This window comes from Fusarium keratoplasticum, chromosome 11 (genome assembly GCF_025433545.1).
Source record: "Fusarium keratoplasticum isolate Fu6.1 chromosome 11, whole genome shotgun sequence".
Lineage (NCBI taxonomy): Eukaryota > Fungi > Ascomycota > Sordariomycetes > Hypocreales > Nectriaceae > Fusarium > Fusarium keratoplasticum.
In genome coordinates, this window is record NC_070539.1 from 1715547 (window position 1) to 1733305 (window position 17759).

The 17759-nt window shown below is 50.0% G+C and overlaps 10 protein-coding genes across 10 annotated transcripts; 4 read left to right on the forward strand and 6 right to left on the reverse strand.

Annotated features, from left to right (window-relative positions):
• Window positions 1-68: 68 nt before the first annotated feature.
• On the forward strand, window positions 69-1946 carry NCS57_01339000 (Zn(2)-C6 fungal-type domain-containing protein; the record flags this gene model as incomplete). Its single annotated transcript, XM_053063029.1, has 6 exons — window positions 69-97; window positions 159-569; window positions 624-811; window positions 859-1652; window positions 1707-1848; window positions 1906-1946. 6 exons carry the CDS (start codon window positions 69-71, stop codon window positions 1944-1946), a joined length of 1605 nt encoding a protein of 534 aa, XP_052907924.1.
• Window positions 1947-2444: 498 nt separating this feature from the next.
• Window positions 2445-3716, reverse strand: NCS57_01339100 (uncharacterized protein; the record flags this gene model as incomplete). The annotated part of the gene is made up of 2 exons (XM_053063030.1): window positions 2445-3494; window positions 3552-3716. 2 exons carry the CDS (start codon window positions 3714-3716, stop codon window positions 2445-2447), a joined length of 1215 nt encoding a protein of 404 aa, XP_052907925.1.
• A 1245-nt stretch (window positions 3717-4961) lies between these two features.
• NCS57_01339200 (uncharacterized protein) lies at window positions 4962-5882 on the forward strand (the record flags this gene model as incomplete). The annotated part of the gene is made up of 1 exon (XM_053063031.1): window positions 4962-5882. The coding sequence occupies one exon, from the start codon at window positions 4962-4964 to the stop codon at window positions 5880-5882; it is 921 nt and encodes a 306-aa protein (XP_052907926.1).
• A 1012-nt stretch (window positions 5883-6894) lies between these two features.
• Window positions 6895-8480, reverse strand: NCS57_01339300 (uncharacterized protein; the record flags this gene model as incomplete). Its single annotated transcript, XM_053063032.1, has 10 exons — window positions 8340-8480; window positions 8229-8260; window positions 8076-8171; window positions 7981-8022; window positions 7863-7929; window positions 7771-7811; window positions 7506-7715; window positions 7120-7450; window positions 6981-7063; window positions 6895-6928 (listed from the first exon to the last, which is right to left on the reverse strand). The coding sequence occupies exons 1-10, from the start codon at window positions 8433-8435 to the stop codon at window positions 6895-6897; spliced, it is 1032 nt and encodes a 343-aa protein (XP_052907927.1). The 5' UTR covers window positions 8436-8480.
• Window positions 8481-8768: 288 nt separating this feature from the next.
• NCS57_01339400 (uncharacterized protein) lies at window positions 8769-9676 on the reverse strand (the record flags this gene model as incomplete). Its single annotated transcript, XM_053063033.1, has 3 exons — window positions 8769-8946; window positions 9005-9252; window positions 9302-9676. The coding sequence occupies 3 exons, from the start codon at window positions 9674-9676 to the stop codon at window positions 8769-8771; spliced, it is 801 nt and encodes a 266-aa protein (XP_052907928.1).
• An 806-nt stretch (window positions 9677-10482) lies between these two features.
• NCS57_01339500 (MFS domain-containing protein) lies at window positions 10483-12129 on the forward strand (the record flags this gene model as incomplete). The annotated part of the gene is made up of 1 exon (XM_053063034.1): window positions 10483-12129. The coding sequence occupies one exon, from the start codon at window positions 10483-10485 to the stop codon at window positions 12127-12129; it is 1647 nt and encodes a 548-aa protein (XP_052907929.1).
• A 151-nt stretch (window positions 12130-12280) lies between these two features.
• Window positions 12281-13447, reverse strand: NCS57_01339600 (CENP-V/GFA domain-containing protein; the record flags this gene model as incomplete). The annotated part of the gene is made up of 1 exon (XM_053063035.1): window positions 12281-13447. One exon carries the CDS (start codon window positions 13445-13447, stop codon window positions 12281-12283), a length of 1167 nt encoding a protein of 388 aa, XP_052907930.1.
• An 852-nt stretch (window positions 13448-14299) lies between these two features.
• Window positions 14300-14860, forward strand: NCS57_01339700 (uncharacterized protein; the record flags this gene model as incomplete). The annotated part of the gene is made up of 1 exon (XM_053063036.1): window positions 14300-14860. The coding sequence occupies one exon, from the start codon at window positions 14300-14302 to the stop codon at window positions 14858-14860; it is 561 nt and encodes a 186-aa protein (XP_052907931.1).
• A 66-nt stretch (window positions 14861-14926) lies between these two features.
• Window positions 14927-16442, reverse strand: NCS57_01339800 (uncharacterized protein; the record flags this gene model as incomplete). The annotated part of the gene is made up of 3 exons (XM_053063037.1): window positions 14927-16121; window positions 16169-16379; window positions 16430-16442. 3 exons carry the CDS (start codon window positions 16440-16442, stop codon window positions 14927-14929), a joined length of 1419 nt encoding a protein of 472 aa, XP_052907932.1.
• Window positions 16443-16698: 256 nt separating this feature from the next.
• Window positions 16699-17157, reverse strand: NCS57_01339900 (uncharacterized protein; the record flags this gene model as incomplete). The annotated part of the gene is made up of 1 exon (XM_053063038.1): window positions 16699-17157. The coding sequence occupies one exon, from the start codon at window positions 17155-17157 to the stop codon at window positions 16699-16701; it is 459 nt and encodes a 152-aa protein (XP_052907933.1).
• Between the last annotated feature and the right edge of the window lie 602 nt (window positions 17158-17759).

Sequence of the window (17759 nt, forward strand, 5' to 3'; positions counted from 1 at the left end):
CATCTCTTCATCGCAGTCCGTCTTCTCAACAAGGGCAGATACTTGTGATCCCTCACCACTTGTCCAAGATGCCGCGGAGAGCGTGTTATGCGTGCCGGTAAGCAAAGAATATCCCCAGGCTGAGCCGAGTGGTGATAATAGCTGACCAGGGAGTCAAGGTCTAGCAAAGTCCGCTGCAAAGTCCAGGATGGTGCAACCGGCTGTGAGAGATGTGTGGCGAGAAAGCTTCACTGCTCCTACGCGCCCAAGTCCCAGTCTTCATCTCGCTCAGATGTAATCCCCAGTTCCCCATGGGCGCCGTCAGAGCAAAGCGTCTTCGAGCCTCCTCCGATGAGACAAGCTAACCAAGACTATCGGATGGAACGTGGGACTCTGGGGTTAGACGTTGGAAAAGGGCGCCCAGAGGATCTTCTCAGAGAGGGAGAGTTTACTCACTCTCTAATACTCCTGTATTTCAGCAACTTCAGCGATATTCACTTCATGTTCGATGAGGAGCTATTCCTTGCCGACTTTTCCACCAGTCAGATCCCAAAGGTTATCCTCTACTCCATCATGGCTCTGAGCATTCGGTAGGTTTTATACTGGCACAAATTGATGCTCACTCACTCTTACACATATCCAAGATTCTCAATGGCGCCATTCACCGAAGATCTACCACCGTGTCACAGGGGGGAGCTTCTTTTTAAGCACGCCCGAAGCCTCCTCGTCGAAGACTTTGACTGGCCGTCTGTTCCGACAATCCAAGCTTACCTCTTGTTGGGTACCTATAAACTGGCATTTGGCGGCTCAAGACAAGCATATGTGTTTCTTGGTCAGTCAAACTCATCTTTAATCTGCCAACTAACTGACTTCCCCAAGGCTTCGCGGCGAATATGCTCAGAGCTCTGAGACTACTGGATATCAGCGAGGGCGAGCCATCTGTGTCTGTGGAGACACATAGACGGCTCATTTGTACCATGGCACTCATGGATAGACTGATATCCTTTCCACTCAGGTTGACACCGCACTTTTCTCGCAGAGACAAGATTCCCCATATGTTGCACGACGATGAGTTTCTAGCCTTGAAGCGAGGCAGAGCAAATCAGACTTTAGGAGCTCATTCAAATGTCAAAGCTGTCAGTGTGTCTCAGGAAGTCATGTTTCTTTCAGAGATACTAGCTGAGCTTTACGAGCTGTTCCATGACGGCCAGGATGATGTTCATCAGGTTCTGTCCAGGTTCACCCGTCATTCAGCAACAAGAAGTGCCAGCCTTCTTTGGACTCCCTCCAATATCTCTCATCACTTGCGCCACGATACCCTTCGGCAGTTTGCATACATGCACCTGCTATATCACCATATCGGCCAATTAGTCCACTTCAAGGCCCTCAGGCCGACTTCGACCCAAAGTCAAACACAGAGAGAGTCAGCTGCAGAATGCCACCGCCATGCCAACTCGATTGCAGTAATTGTTGAGACTCTATGGGATCAGGCCGGCTTTGATCTACACAACTTTTCTGTCGGCAAGATTCTTACCACGGCGGTTGTGGTATATGCTCATGCTCTTCTGGAAGCTTCTACAACAGAGGCAATTCAACAACTACACGATCAAATAACCATTCTGACGGGTTGCATACACCGCATTCAGAACCATACGCGAATGTTCATATGGGTAGTAAGTAAAGTTGACCTGAAAAGAGTTTCGTAGGTCGCTAACGGAGTTATAAAGCATCAACACTTGGAAACGTTTGTAAACATGTTCAGTCGCGACAAGTCAATCTGGGCAAGGATGTTCAATGACAACCCTCATCTTCTACGCCAGATGCTATATCTTGGGAGCTACTACGAAAAGTTTGACCCGCGGACTGCAGGTAAGCATCTGACTTGGTTTCTGGATTCACAACGAGGAACCCTAACGACTTGAGCAGGGCGCCGAATAGGGATCGAGGCATTGTTGGAGTCAATGTGAGAATAACTTGAAGAATAGAATAAAGGCAATAACTTGAGAGGAATATACCTTGTTTGCAAGTTATTTAGTGGGTAGGTTTGAAACGGGGGACTAATAACTCGCGGTTCCCTTACTCCCAACTTCAACCTGTCCAGAACTCAACATTATCGGATTTGCCTTGATCATTTTCAAGATCTTTAAATAGGCAAAATCGGTCCTGGCAGTGCGATGAGTCACTTAGACATTGATTTGCTACGGCACGGCACTCGGTCAGCTAGCTAAGCATATCCGATGCGGAGGTAAGGGGGCCTGGGCCATGCAGGAGCCATCAGAACATATTTCAACATCACTACATTGGCTACTATTCGATGCATGGAAGTAATTTTTAGTACAAATTGCAATCTTTCTGATGCATCCATCTAAAAAGGACGAATCCCAAAGGAATCAAATCAAGAATGACTACAAATGAAGGGCCAAGAGGTTGGACGTTCCCTTGGGCTCAGACTCTTGGCTTGACCTCTAAGCCTTTGATGTCGGCTTGGTCTTCTTATCCTTCTCCGGTTCGTCTGCTGGCTTGACCTTCTTTGCTTGTCGGGATTGCTGAGCCGCCGCCTTTCTCTTTCTCGTCACTGCCCCCTTTGTGTTTTTACCGGCTTGTTTTCCGACATTTCTCCAGTCGAAAAGAGATGGGTCGTATGGTGGATCTTGGGTCATGTACACGAGGGCACCTTCGTAGTTTAATAAAGGGAGGAAAGGCCCCTGCCTGCCTGGACGCGGCCTAAGGTGGTCGTACACCGAGGGCCCGTTGGTCATCTGCCCATACTCTCGGATGCTCCGCCCATTGATGCCCCTGTAAGCGACGAGTCGGCAAGGTTTTTGTCGATATTTGGGGACTTTGGCGTCAAGGTTCCACTCCCCAATCACCTCATACTGGAAGCAGTACAAGTCCCAGGCCGCCATGCTCGCGAATGCCCAGCGTGGTTGAAGCCCTTGTTCAGGACCCCAGATGTGTGGGATTGTCCAGGCGTGGCTGAAGTCGACGAGCGTACCGTTGATATACTGTTGGTACTTGAGGTCGCGAACAACGATGCCACACTTGTGTAGCTCCTTGAGGTCGCGTAGCATTTTAGGAAACTTGGTAGGCCGTAACCACTCCTCCTCCTTCTGGGCTTCTTCATCATGAGCCGGGGCTCCTCCCGGGGCCCAGTCTTTGACGATGGCCATGAGTGGCTCTTCGGGGTCCAGATGCTCTAACAATTGGGCTCCAGATGTCGATATGATATTACGACTGTTGCCGATTGCAATCTTGAACTGTTCTTCCACCTGCTCATTCAGATACACTGGCATGTAGCCATGCACGCGAACGGCAAGATCCTCACGGCCCACTTCCTTCAACCTCCCAAACACGCGACACTCGTTGTTGAAGGACGTGGCATAAAGAACCAAGGTCTCTATCAACGAGTCAGACCAACCGTATCTCTCTTTATGGTTATAAGCCTCTCCGTCGTATGGATCTTTTTGGAGGGGGCACAGATGCGCACAAGGCTGGGTGGTTCCCTCGGTGCGGAACTGGGGTTAAGAGTTAGCCGATATCTGGGGCGAAGTATGGGGACGGCACAAACTAACAATCTTGATGGCATAGAGCTTTCCGTCAATCTCAGCTTTGACAGTGGTACCGTGGGTCCCCACGCCGGCAATTTCCAGAAACTTGAAGTCATGGGCAAGGAGGTCATCGGTGAAGCATTCGAGCTTCGGGCCCTCGCAATCAGGGAGGGGCTTGAGAGTAGGCATGTCGAAGGGTCAAAATAGAAATAAGGTGATAGATACGAGCAAGGGCTGTCTTGTATGATGGTCAAGTGTAATCAGGTAGTTTCGTTTGGTACAAGAAATCGACAAAGTAGAGTTGGACATACGGTTGTTTTAAGGACAGATGATGAACCATTCAACTTTTCATAAGCAGCAAGAGCAAACAAAGGATGGGAAAAGTTAGCCCGTTCACCTGGGTATCTATTCGACGTCATCTCACATCCATCCGGGTGGGAACAAAGCAACAAAGGCTGAGCATTAATCAACGTGGCTAAAGATAGCCAGAATGGACTAGAGGGCAGCTTTGACTTGAGGCTGATCTTTGCAGCGTTGCAGCTCAAAGGACTGTTAAAAGTTGCGGGACAAATCATGCAAGCGCCGGTTGCAGAACGCCTTTGCGGATGTTTTGTGTTCTTTTTCTGTCAATTTTGTGACGTTTCCAAAAAAAAAAAAAAAAAAAAAAAGCCCCTTTGTGGTGGATGCTTTATATGCCTTTGTTACTGCAAGTTGGCCCAGCCGTTGCGGTAGGGAGCCGTGGAGCGTTGCCTAGAACAAAGCAGAGAGGACCCAAAGAGTGCGTCTGCTAATAAGCGTCTTCTTTTTCTAGTGTAGCTAGCGGCTTCTTTAGGAGACGTCATTAAGAACAATCCAAAGGGTACCAGTTCAAAGGATACATGTGGATGGCTGTCAGCGCCTTGTCTTTGTCTCCCTTGTAGCGTTAAATGCTTGATTGAATACCTGACAGCAAGGCAACCCGGCCCTCGCCAGCTCACAGCAACGCGGCTACGTGGCCCCTCAAGTGGATGAGGCCAGCCCGTGGGTTTGAAGACTTTCAGTTTTGCGCAGGCCAGAAGCAAAGGTCAAACAAGGAGGCCAGACACATGGCACTGGTACAGGGAGATTTCCACGCTAGACCTTGCCTACGTGGGGAATGCTGGCAAGACGCAACTCTTTGAGTGTCTAACACTTTGTGTGCCTGTCACAAGGCAACTCTCTTCTTGAGAGGCACAGAGTAATGTCTCAAGCATTGTGCTTCGCCTCTAGTTGATGATGGGTCAGACTATGGAGGTGATTTGAGTATAAAATACCTAGTTTCAGCTCCATCCTAGACGCTCACTTCATCCCCAAACTTCCCACCAACTCGGTATCGATCGCATCCTTGTCATTTCTTCTCGCGCAGTCCCCAACCCTTCCTCCTGTCTTGACAGTAACGTCATCCCCCGGAACACCATGGCGTTCCACATTTTTGCACTCATCCCTTCCATCATGTTTCCCTGGGCTGCCCCTTTCGAGTCTCTGCAGGCCATCCTCACTAAGGCCAACCCGCCGATTCGGGACGAGTCAAGTCCATCAAGGACTGTGCCCCAAGACAAGACTGCGGCACCAGTCAACTGTTTCGAAGTGTCCAACTGGACTGAGTTCAACCTCGAAACGCTTATCGAGGCGTATGGAGACATCCTGAATGAACAAGTTCAGGTCACGAACCACGCCCGTACGGAGATGCCTAGCATTAGATCCCTCGCTGATATCAAGACGGTCGGGCAGCGCCATATTTTCCCCATTCTTCAGTACACCATGGAAGCTGGAGCTCGCCACATTGGCATCCGGCTGGGGCGCCATCTACCAACTTCCGAGTTTCGCCCATCACTATCCTTGCAAGGTCTCTGTCCAGCATTCACGTTGCTTTCTGGCAATGATAGGGCACTTCTCGTTAGTTGTGTCCAATATGCCAAGCAGTGGAACTCCAGCGACCTTCTGGGGACTTCAGAATCCGCCAAGTACCCAATCGGCCGGCTTGTCACGTACTGTAGGATCGCAGGCACTCGGTATGGCTTTGTTCTCACCAGCAACGAGGTTGTCGTTGTCCGCGTCTCTCAGGCGGGCACGTCCAGAGCCTTCCATGTTGAGTGGCAGGCCATTCCATGGGGTGCGTCTGGAGACAGCGCCCTTACAATCAACCTTGCTCTATGGTTTTTGGCCATGATGAGCCTGAATGACGACCATCGGCCAATTTGCGAATCAACTGAGCTTCTTCCGCTCAACTCATGGTCAAGATCCGTGGACTCGGACGGCCAGATTGTATATCAGCACCATCTCTCGATGCGCAAGCGCTTGGATCTACCGGCGAGCGCAGTTTACACTGAAGTCTAGGCATTTGGCTGAAGCATCACGCATTGCCCTAACACGTGAGGCATTGGAGCGTCATGGAATGTTGATGCCCTAGTATCAGTCTCGATCACCTTCCTGGAGAGACGTACACTCAAATTTCCTTTCCCTGTGGATGTTTCTTGGGACAGTTATGTCTATCACCCCAAACACCATCCCCAATCACATGATATTTCCTTTCAAGACTTACTACTTGTATTTCTTTAGAGTTAGACCTGGCATTGCTTGATAGAAAATTAACTTTTATTTTGGGCATGTTCTAGTAACTTGACAACAGCGCTGAAGCAAAGTTGACCTTGTGAAATGGGTGTCCGGATCTAACATGGGAGTAGGATGTCTTGTGACAAGCCGACATAAACAGTCTGTAGAGCTCTGGCATCAACTCTAATGGATCGGAAACTTCTTCGAATGACGGGCTGTTGCGGTTTCCAGCTCGAGAGGTTGGCTTAACATATCCGGGCGGCGCCGAGGTCATGGCAATCCTATGGGTAATCTGAGGTTTGGGGTATGGGGACACCCTGGATGGTCACAATGGGGCCCTCTGCGACAATGGCTTCCTTCATCTGGATGAATAGCTTGAGTGGATTGCTTGAGTGGTATCAGATTTGAGCAGAGAAGCATAGAGGGTCATAGAAGGCGGAAGGTTAGTTATGAGCTGACACAAGTGCTCTGTGACACCTTGGTTAGTCCGTTAGGTAATCCTATGCAAAATCGGGCGTGATAACAATATCGTGTCAGAAATATCGCGCTCGCTACTATGTCTAGCAATCTATCTATAAGAGAGAAGTCCATTGCAGAAATGCTATTACAAACCCTCCAAAAACGTTCAAATCGTGCCCCCTTCCGCCCCTCGAGCAATAGAACCGGACAATTGACAGTTCATATGTCGATTTCCATCATTTAAAACATGAGAAGGAGCCGCAAGTTCAGTCCAATTCTGTATGAAGGGTGACGGACGGCGTCACCTGGACCAGACGTGCAGTGCAGTACCTTTCTTTCAGGCTTCGGGCTTTTGGCCATAGACAGTAGTTCTAGATTAAATGAGTATCCTATCCTGGAACGAGGGAGGATAAGTCAACTTACACCAGCACATAGGAATGAACATCCCGGCTCAGAATCTCTTTGCGCATATCCACCAAAAACATCTGCGCCTTCTCATACTCCCACTGTCATAACAACATTAGCTCAACATCCAATATGCCGAATATAAATTCAAACTTACACCCAAAAGCTCAGTCAAGCTGCGAATAGAGAATCCTTCAAGACCCTGCAGCAGAAACTGTCGGTTCCAAGCACCCCACTGCTTGAGATGCTTGTCCTTTGGCCAGGTACCGATTGGAACCTTGACCTTGTCTTCGGTGATGTTGGTGAAGCCGGCTTCTCTGAAGGGGTCGACTGGATTCCAGAAAAATGGTCTGTTGATCTTTTCGCCGACCTCGTTGAAGATCTTGACCCAAGTCTTAAGAGGGGATTCGGGCGTAAGGGTCTCATCATCGGATCTGGCGTCGCCCCATAGCTCGACATGCTCTACCCAGCCGCCAGGCTTAAGGTGCCTACAATATAATTAGACAACGCCAGTATGGTATTTGGCGTGAGAGATCAACCCACTTCTGGACTTTCTTCAGGAGCTCGGTCCAGTCCGGCACAGTGCCTGTCATGTAGCGAATATGGATCAAGTCAAACTTGTTCTCTGGAAAGGTCCAGTCCTTATTAATATCATCCACCTCGAACTTGCAGTTAGGAGGGACAAAGTTTGGCTGGATAGGTGACAGGTCGACACCGACAACCTCGGCGCCTGGGTGCAGGTCTGCCATTTCGCTAGAAACGTCAACTGGGGCTCTCTTAAGAAGAGCGGGCTATGGTGAGAACCTACATGGCCCAGATACCTGTACCGCAGCCGAGATCTAGAACGTCCTACTTATCGTCAGTCGTGACAAAATTTGAGCTAAGCAGTCGAAGACAGACCTGTGGGTGGTCACCAATAGGAGCTTTATAAAGTTTACCGTCGAGCACAATCCGGAATAGCTCATGACTAACTCCAAGTTAGATGAAGGCCAATATGCGCATTTTGAAGAGGTCTCACATCAAGTCTTCAGCCTCTTGTTGACGATCGTCATTGGGCCCCCTATTTCAAGGTCAGTGTACAGATCTGGGCCCTTTTGAGCTTTAAGTACTTGCCAGTAGGTGCCGTCGCCGTACGAGTGGTATCTTCTACCATTCTCCCATTTATAGTCGAGAATAGAAGACCTCAGCGATTCGGTATCGGTCACCGCACTTATACACCATATTAGAACAGGCACAGCAAAAATCGCATCTCCAAGATCCTCTTACCCCACGGAGTAAGCCGAGTCGCTATCCGTGTCCTGCGCAATAAATCACGATCAGCCAACATGAACTGAAGCGGGGAACCATGCAGAGATGCTTGGCAGGGTTTGAACCAACAGCCTCGATATTGTCATCAGCGTGCGGAGCCGCCGCCGCTTCAGGGCTCTCGGGCGACCTAGGAGAGGATTTCGGAGGCGATTTAGGAGACGACATGGTTTGCACCAACACAATCAGAGCGGTTCCGGGAGTTTGGTCAACGGGCTGCAAGAGGGGGGAGAAGAGTGACACGGGCGGGGGATGCCAGGGGATGTGATATCACAAATGATGTGACAAAGAAAGTCACGTGCAGACACGACTCCCTGGTCTTTTTATTTTATTCAGGAGTTGGGCCGAAATGACGGTGAAGGGATCGTCGCTGGCAAGGGTTTGTAACTCGCTTCGATTAGGGCAAACTACGAGTTTCTAGATAAAAGTCGAAATGCAATTTGTTGGGTGATCCAGTCACTAGAGAACTCTGCTATCCCGTTTTAAACGCTCAGATATATCTCATTTGCCTAGTAGTCCGCCGTCAACCACGAGAACCTCGCCCGTCACGTATTGAGAGGCATCGCTACAGAGAAACACAGCAGGTCCAGCGTAATCAGCGGGTGTGCCCCATCTCCCAGCAGGGCAGCCAGTTATCGCAGCCGCTGTCACCTCTGCATTCGGTCGCAATGCAGTGTTCCTATCAACGCACAGATTAGCACTTTTGTTCTTACAGAGCACAACAAGATTCCACTTACATATCTGTAGCCACATATCCTGGTGCGAGGGCGTTGACTTGAACGTTGTGCTTTGCCCACTCGTTGCTCAGTGCCTTTGTCAACTGTGATACTCCACCCTTTGAAGATGAGTACGGAGCGTAGTTTTCACCGCCTATGAAGCTATTGATGGAGGCGATGTTGACGATTTTGCCTGATCGTCGAGGAACCATGTGTCGCCCGGCTGCTTGGCAGAGAAAGAATAGTGCTTTGAGGTTGATATCCATCACCTGCTGTTTGTGAGTTTGAGCAGATGCAAAGGGTCAACTTGGCTCTTACGGCATCCCATTCTTCCTCTGACACCGACAGGGCCTCTTTTCTCTTCAAAATGCCCCCACAGTTGACGAGGATATCGATTCGTCCGTCCATGATATCCAGTGCTCGCTGAAAGACACCCTTGACGGCGTCCATATCATCCAGGTCGCACGAAATAATCTCTGCCCTTACCCCTCTATCCCGAATGGCATCAGCTGTGTCAGTATTGGTCGTATCACGTTGGGCGATGCAGACTGAGGCTCCCGCATCAGCCAACGCAATGGCAATAGCGGCGCCAATGCCTCGTGATCCTCCCGTGACAAAGGCGTTTTTGCCTTTGAGAGAAAAGAGGTCGAGAGATGGGATTTGAGGTGTCGGTTCCGCTGCTGGTGTCGACATGATGAAAGATTGTGCTTAGGAAACGGTGTCTTTCAGTGAACTGGTCCAATTCTTCATTGATATTGTTTTTCTTTTTCATCTTTTTATAAATACACGCTCCTCGAGCCTCACGATGGCTCCCGAGACAACTCCGGGTTTAGAACCCGACTTATTAATCATCCTTCGGCTCCCAAGCCGATACATAATTACAAATAGCTTGATCCCAAAGGGCTCCACGATCGAGATAGCATCGCAGCGTCGGCATGTTGCAGACAGAAAGAATATGTGCAACAAATTTGGTAAGTATTCTCAGAGAACCAACACATGAGGTGATTAGTTGTGCTAATCTCCAGGTGAGGAGAATGGGGCCCGCCTCTGGAGGCTGGAGCAAGAAGTGCCTCCAGGCGACTAGTAACATCTAAGGAAAAGAGTATCGAACAAGTTTTCCAGACAGGTCTCCCATTTATAGCTTTTCCCTAAAGATCTTACACTGGAAATCATTAAACACAAAAAAAAAAAAGACACTCATCATCGTCTCATTCTGATGACAACATGGCTTATTCCTCGTGATGCACGATGCTGACTACCCAACAGCCACCGACCGGAGTAGTCCGTCTCTCCCCGGTCAACCTAAACTAGGGCGTGATCGACATTCGGCTACCTCAATCCGAGTTGCATCCTCGGGTCTTGGCATACTTCAAAGTCCGAAATGTCTAGTCCACATTCAGCGGCTGGCAAAGGTCTAGTTTACCGAGTCGTTGCCGACAACGTTTATCTTTAGCCGAGTCCATCTTACGGACTTTGTTTTTGGCAACTACACTATCACAATGACTTCTTTATTTCCAGACCAGCCTTCGAAAGAAACCGCTTCCGGGCAGGAGGGGCAGACCATAGAGAAGGGCTTGGCGTTGGAACCCAACGACGCCAGGAACCCCTCTCTCGATGACTCTTCCGTTGACGGGTCAAACTTCGTTCGAGCTCAACTTGGGCTGGACTCGCTCAATCCTGACTTTTCACTTCCGCAATACCTCTTGTCTCGTCAGATAGACGTTGCCGTTAAAGACAATGCACCAATCGATCTCTCCAAGTTCCAATCGCCGTTTACCTGGTCGACCAAGAAAAAAATTACCATCCTGTCAGGAACCTTTATGGCTTCGATGCTTGCAGCCTACTCTGCCGGTGCTTACGCCCTTGCCTCAGAACCGCTGAGGCACAAGTGGAATGTCGGCGACACGGCCTTCAACGCAGGTATCACCTTGTTTGTGGGCGGCTTTGGCTGTACGCCCATGATCCTTGCACCCGTGAGCGAACTGCACGGTCGATACTGGGTCTTTGTTGGCTCTGGAGTTGTCTTCTTCCTCGGTACCCTAGGTTGCGCACTCACGGATAGTTACCCCGGCATGTTGGTCTCCCGGTTCGTCACTGGATGTGGTGCTGCCGTCTTTGCAACACTCACAGGAGGTGTTGTGAGCGACCTCTACCACAAACAAGATCGTAACACACCTATGGCGCTTTACTCTCTCTCAATCATGGTCGGCACAGGCCTTGGACCACTGGTCAGTGGAATTGCCGTCGATCACTTGGGGTGGAGATGGATCTTTTATCTTCAACTCATCGCCATCGGAGCCACGACGGCAGTTCTCTTCCTCTTCTTCGGAGAGACGCGCAGCAATGTGCTCTTGAGGAGAATGTGCAAAGAGCTCAACACCATGCAGTACGAAACGGCGACTGGAGCGATCGTGCAATTCTCTCCCTCTGTCGCAGAAGCCCTGCACCTCGACATCAGCATCATCTGGAGAAGCTTTGCGTTCCCCCTTAAGCTGCTAGTCACCGAGTCTGTTGTGTTTTGGTTTTCCGTCTGGGCTTCGTTCGCTTGGGCTATTCTGTACATGCAGTTCAGCAGTATCGGAATTGTTTTTAGAGGCGTTTACGGCTTTAACAGCACCCAAGTGGGAGCGGTTTATACGGCAGTCATTGTTGGATCGATCCTCAGCATCTTTTTGGCACTCGTTCAAGAGCCTATTGTTCGAAGAGTCTTCCCTCACAAGGCCCCATCAAGTACTCCCGAACAGCGTCTCTTCTCTCCCTGCGTCCAATCCATCCTATTGCCTATCGGCTTGTTCTGGTTCGGATTCAGTGCGAAAACCAGCGTATCTTGGGTTTCGCCAGCGCTGGCTGTGGGCTCCTGCACAATGGGAATTTTCAGCATTTATCTGGCTGTGTTCAATTACCTGGCCGACACCTATCATCAATACGCCTCGTCGGCCCTGGCAGCCCAGAGTCTCTGCCGGAATCTATTGGGAGGAGTGTTTCCGCTCATCACAGCGCGCATGATCTCAAGCTTGACATTGGGAGGTACAGGAGGTTTGCTCGGTGGTCTTGGATTGCTGTTGACTACTATTCCTTGGTTGTTGTATTTCTTTGGACGCAAGATTCGGTCGCGGAGTCCGTTTGCCAGGGAGATGGAGCATTAGTCCAATAGTATGAGATATAGTATGTCTGATGACCTCTTTTGGAGATGTCATTGGTGAGGATGAGAATGAGACACAGTAACTACAGGTGCAGGTTCGTTATAACTTGCAAATACATAATCCCCCAAGTCGCGCTACAAGTCAAAAGTACCGCTCAAGCACTCTTCTCTGCTGCAAGCCTTCTCCAGGTCTTGGGATAGCCTCTATCGACTCTCCATTTCTCCGCTGTTTCTTTAACCCGGTTGACAAATCCTTCCCGCCATCCACCAACCACGTCGTCTTCGCCACCGACCCTTGAGCCCATGTTCCAAATCAAATCTCTTTCAGCCCTGGCCCCCTCTGGTGCATCGAGAAGACCAACCGCCACATCGACGAGGTCGGGACGATCATCGACAGCGTAAAAGACGGAAGCGGAGCATCGCGAGCAAAAGTACCGCTGAACGTCTGGCGAGCTCTTGTATAGCGACAGGGTTCCAAGACGAGCATCTCTATCGGGGCCGGAGACAGCTTTTAGGAGCTCTTGCGCTGATTGCGGGAAACCAGGTTGCTCCGTGTGGCTCGCATAGTGCATTTGGCGAAGCAGAGCAAAGGTCCAGTTGACAATCTCGACTCCAAACATAGAGCGGCAAGTGTTGCATGCGTCAAAAGTCGCGATGTGTCGGTGGGTTGTTGGATCAACGAAAAAGGGCAGTGAACCGGATTCAGTAGGTGAGAAGTCGTCTGGGGACCGCCGAAGAACAAGGTCAACTCCCTTGCAACGGCACTGAATGGGGATATCCCTTGGGCTTTGGAGGTGTTCATCCGATGCGCCCACTAGCGCCGGTCTATCGTTATCGAATGTCTCGCTTTTGATAGCTCTTGCTTTCCAGCGCCTTGATTCTATACCATCTTCATTCACATTCAGCAGCCACTGAGAAAGGCCCCCGTCCTCGGTATCTCCGACAAAGATCTGATCCGGAAAAGTGATCAGGTTTTTTACTGTAGCATTATCCAATGCTCCCGTAAACACATCAAGCACCTCTGGCTTATCTTTGTAGTATTCTTCCCAGAACAGTGGGCTAGAGCAAGTCCCGCAGAACAACAGGCTCACATTTGACGTGAACTCGTAACGCGCCAGGCTGGAGCTAAGAATCTCGCGAGTCAGGCCAGGCCATTTGATATGACTAGTGTACATGGCTCCGGTGACATGTCGGCAGGACATGCAGTGACATATCGATCCTTGGAGAGGGAGGCTAGAGCGGGAGATCGATGTCGAGTAAGAATGCGCTCTGCAGAGGCACTGAGCCGTGATTGTGAGGTTCTGGTCCGGGTCCGCTGACATGGTTGTGCTGGTTGGGGGGGATTTAAAAGCTGTTCTGTGTATGACGAATATCGATGATTTATCAGAAGACAACTCAAGACTACACTCTCAGGAAAGTGAAAGAACCTGTGTGATTGTGGTTGAGGAGTGTGATGCTGCCCATCACCCCGCATTGGTGCTTGAGGTGGGTGGATTATAAAGCCCTCGGATATGAAGCCGATTGGCACTAACAGTCAAGGGTTGTTCTTATCGGTGTCGGCTTCAATTGATCCTACTCAGTCCGCAACGCCATCTACTCTTAGAAGCCAATGCTACTCCGTAGTATGCTATAATTGGCAGTAATGGCGTGCATGAACCGGAACCCCGAGCCCCGACTTTGACAGGGAGCTTTGCCAAGGTGGTTGGGACCTGGGCAATGAACCAACAGGCACATGCTAAGACGCCCGGAGTGCGCCCCGTCAAGATGTCTTGCCGCTGGGATTCGGAACCAACCCCCTGTAAACACCAAAAGTGGACAAGCCCTGGCCAAGTCCTCGTATGTCCTGCATCATCACATGCACAGACCGGAGAAAAGGGGTACCGAACCAACAGCAAAACGGGTCACATTTCCAAAATTGTCTGATTTGCCGACGTTGTGTGTGTGTGTTGGTTCTGACTGTTGTTGGTTCTGCGGTGGGGTGATGGGTGGACATCCATGCTTGCAACCGTTCAGTCTATACCAAGAAGAGGAACTAGCTAACGCATGGGCAAATTGCGGTTTCCTGAATCAACACAAGATGCATGGATACTTAAGCATGGTAGAGGTACACCATGTCCAGCGGCAAAGCAACTGTTTCCCTTGCTCTTGATCGACTACTTTTTACATCTGTCACCATGTGCTTCTTCAACCAATCCGTCTGGTCCTGCGGCTACTGGAAATGGGCCGGTTTCCAACAACGATGTCACAAAGAACGTCGAGTCGGCGAAACCTGCGGCCTTAAACTCGTCTCCCAATGCAACTACAAACCAACACCATGCAGCATATGCCAAAAGATCAAAGCAAAAGTCCATCGCATCGAGCAATTCACCGAGAGGATGGACCGCCTCAAGGAATGGAACCTTATCAGCACCTACGAGAAATGCCTGGAGGAAACCGTCATTATGGAGAATCAGTTGGCAGAGCTACGCCGTCAGCACGATGCAAACACCAAAGATGTCGTTGAGATCACGAGAACCATTGTCGACAAGACGCAGAAGCAAATCAGGCACAGCGATTGGAGCGGTGTGCGGAAAAGCACACAGACAAAGACAGGGTCGAGGATAAACACCATTCCGTTAGAAGTGTGGGAGAGGGCCATAGACAGTCAGGGAAACTACGGTTTAACTTCATCTGGAGCTGTCGTGATGGGTGTCGAGACAGGGTATGGGGCAGGACGGGCCTTCATGAACTCATAATCTCAGTGATGCTGGACAAATCAAGCAGCTGTATGATATAGACCGGTTTCATGTACCAAATCGTCACTATCCCACCGAGTCTTTTCTCTCAAACCAAATCTTATCTCCAATGAGAGGCTCCAAGTCCAATCCCATATTGACGGCCCTATCACCATCGAATACAAACTCGGCTGGGATCAAGTCATCGCCTCCCTCCCAGAAATCAGACAGATGCGCAATGTACTTTGTCTGGTCTCGCTGATGCTCAAAGACGAGAGTAAAACCCATCGAGCGGTCCGTAGCGTCTATGAACAAGGCGTCGTCCTTGATCTCGACCTTCATACCATGGTACCCGGCGTTCCAGTAGTAGCCCGTGTATTGACTGAGGGGTCTTGTCTGGGGCTGGGCGCTTTCGCTCCGGTTGTCTTTTTGCTTCTGGTTGGGCTTTTTCGCGATATTTCTTCCTTCGTTCCTTTGGGTCTCTTGCGTTCTATTCTTCGCCTTCCCATTTTTCTGGCTTTTCGCAATCAATTGCTTGGTGAAAAGTTGGATACGCTCCTCTTTCGCCACGCCAACGACCTCGTCTATGAGATCCCGAAACAGTTGTGCAGCCACAGAGTTTGTCCCCTCCGCGTTCCCAAGAACAACAGCGCCAAACTTGAACTTTGGGAGGAAGATAAAGCGACTTCCAAAGCCAGACACGACTCCATTGTGACCGTATACTGCATGGTCACGGTACCAGTAAACTTCCATTCCCGCGGTGTACTTTGTCGGAGACGTATGAGGCTTGAGCTTCCCACCCTTTGGTTCTCGAGAAGATCGCTCCTTGATCAGGCCTTGGTACACGTTTTCGTTAACAGGGCCTTCCTGGTTAACAATCGCCTTGATCCATTTGATCATGTCGTTGGCGCTTGAGATGACTGAACCAGCGCCTTGGCCCTCGGGACAGTTCCTGGCTTCGATTTCACGGTACGATGAGGTTGTTTTGTCCCAAATGTGCCCCTTGGCTAGTCTGTCACCCAACCCCTTTGCTTTAGTCCCGTCGGGTTGGAGGCTACTCGAGTCCATACCAAGAGGTTGGAAGAAGCGTTCTTCCAAGAATTCGCTGAAAGGTTTGTTGGTCTTCACCTCTACCAGGTGCGTCGCGGAGGTGTACATCATGTTGCAGTAGAGGTATCTCGAGCGCAGAGGAGCAGCGGCGGCAAGATTTCTCAGGTTTCGGGTGATGGACCTTGCATTGTCCGGCTGTGTTGAGTGCTCGCCCATGTAGGAGTCGTCGTGTCTAGAAGTCGGTAAGTGGAATGCTTTGGCCTTGGAGAAAATACCTACCCAGGCATGCCAGTTCGGTGTCCGAGGATATCATCAATAGTGATGCCCTTGGTGTATTCATCCTCAGCCATGACAAAGTCGTCAGGCAATAGCTCGGACATGGCAGAATCATACTGGATCTCGGGATAATTCTCATTGTCATCGACCAACAATGCGATCGAGGCAGCTGTCAAGGACTTTGAGGATGACGCAATGTCAAACAGCGTGTCAGCTGTGCATGGTCTGTCATGTTCAACAGAGGCCATTCCAAACCCCGCAGACTCAACTCGGTCATTTTGAACAACTGCAATGGAGAGGCCAGGTACTCGGTTGCGCCGTGCAAGCTCCTCGATATGCAAGGCAAAGTCTGGTGAGCAAAATAACTCCATCATCTGCGACCGTGACAACTTTGTTTGAGCAAAGCTGAGGCCTGACGTGGACAATTCACAGTAAATATCAGCAACGTAAGCAGTGGAAGCCTAGCCAAATGTCTTGCTTCTGAGCTAACCAATACCCATACGATGTGGGTAAGCAAAGCTACCAGACCATTCCTACTCTCTCTTGATGATGGCGCCGACTTTCTGAAGCCCGACTCCAGCCAGAAAAGCAACGCGAACGACTCCCAGTCCCCAAAGCGCCCCCAGATTCGCCCAGTCCTCAACTCTCCACGCAAGAGGATTCCAGAACACGTCATTCCCGAGGGAGGCCCAACTCGCATACAGGTGGAGAATATCGCAGATAAAGATTCCAACAAGTACACCCTTCCATACACGGATATCGTTTGTCAATCTCAAGAGGACAGCTTCGTGGAAGGCAAAGAGTGTGTAAAGGGCGGCAACTTGGTCATATATAACCTGGTTATCGGGTGCGTACTGGCTTGTCTGAGACATGGTGTTTAGGAAGATTCTAGGAGCGAAGTGCGTCTGTATAGCGGCGCCGATAGCGAGAAAAGGTTCAAGGTACAGAAAGAGGAGGCGGTATAGGGTTGGGATCTTGCTCAACACTTGCATGGTGGCTGACTTTGGCATTGTAATTAGGGGCGTTAAAATGGACATAAAATGCAATGTGTGATAGAGTAATGTTTCCTTTGAGAAGTTTTAAAAGAAATATGAAGCTCGAAGAAAAGTTTGTCCAGCAGACTTTGTAAGAGAGGCGGACTGAGGGTCAATTATTTATGACTGCGGAGGGATACCAGCTCGGGGGCCGAATAGTCCTACTGCCGATCTCTGTCATACGATAAGATGTACAGCTATTCCTTCGTAGAGTTTCTATCAACCCCGATGCCCGAGAGCGCAGTATCTCGTCATATTTGGAAGAAAAGAAGGGTTGCACATTGACACAGAGTGGAGATGATGACAACTGGATGTAACATGAACTTGCTGATCTGTGTCAGACATTGAACTGCCGGCAGATGATGCACAGCCGGATCATTCTCGTTTCTGAAGGAGAATAAAAAAGATGGAGATAGTGCGTTGTGGTCGTTTCACGAAAACTGAGGAGACCAAAAAAATGATCACGCTGGGGATCGAACCCAGAATCTTCTGATTCGTAGTCAGACGCCTTGCCATTGGGCCACGCGACCAATCTTGGTGTTGCTTGTGAATCGGGACTG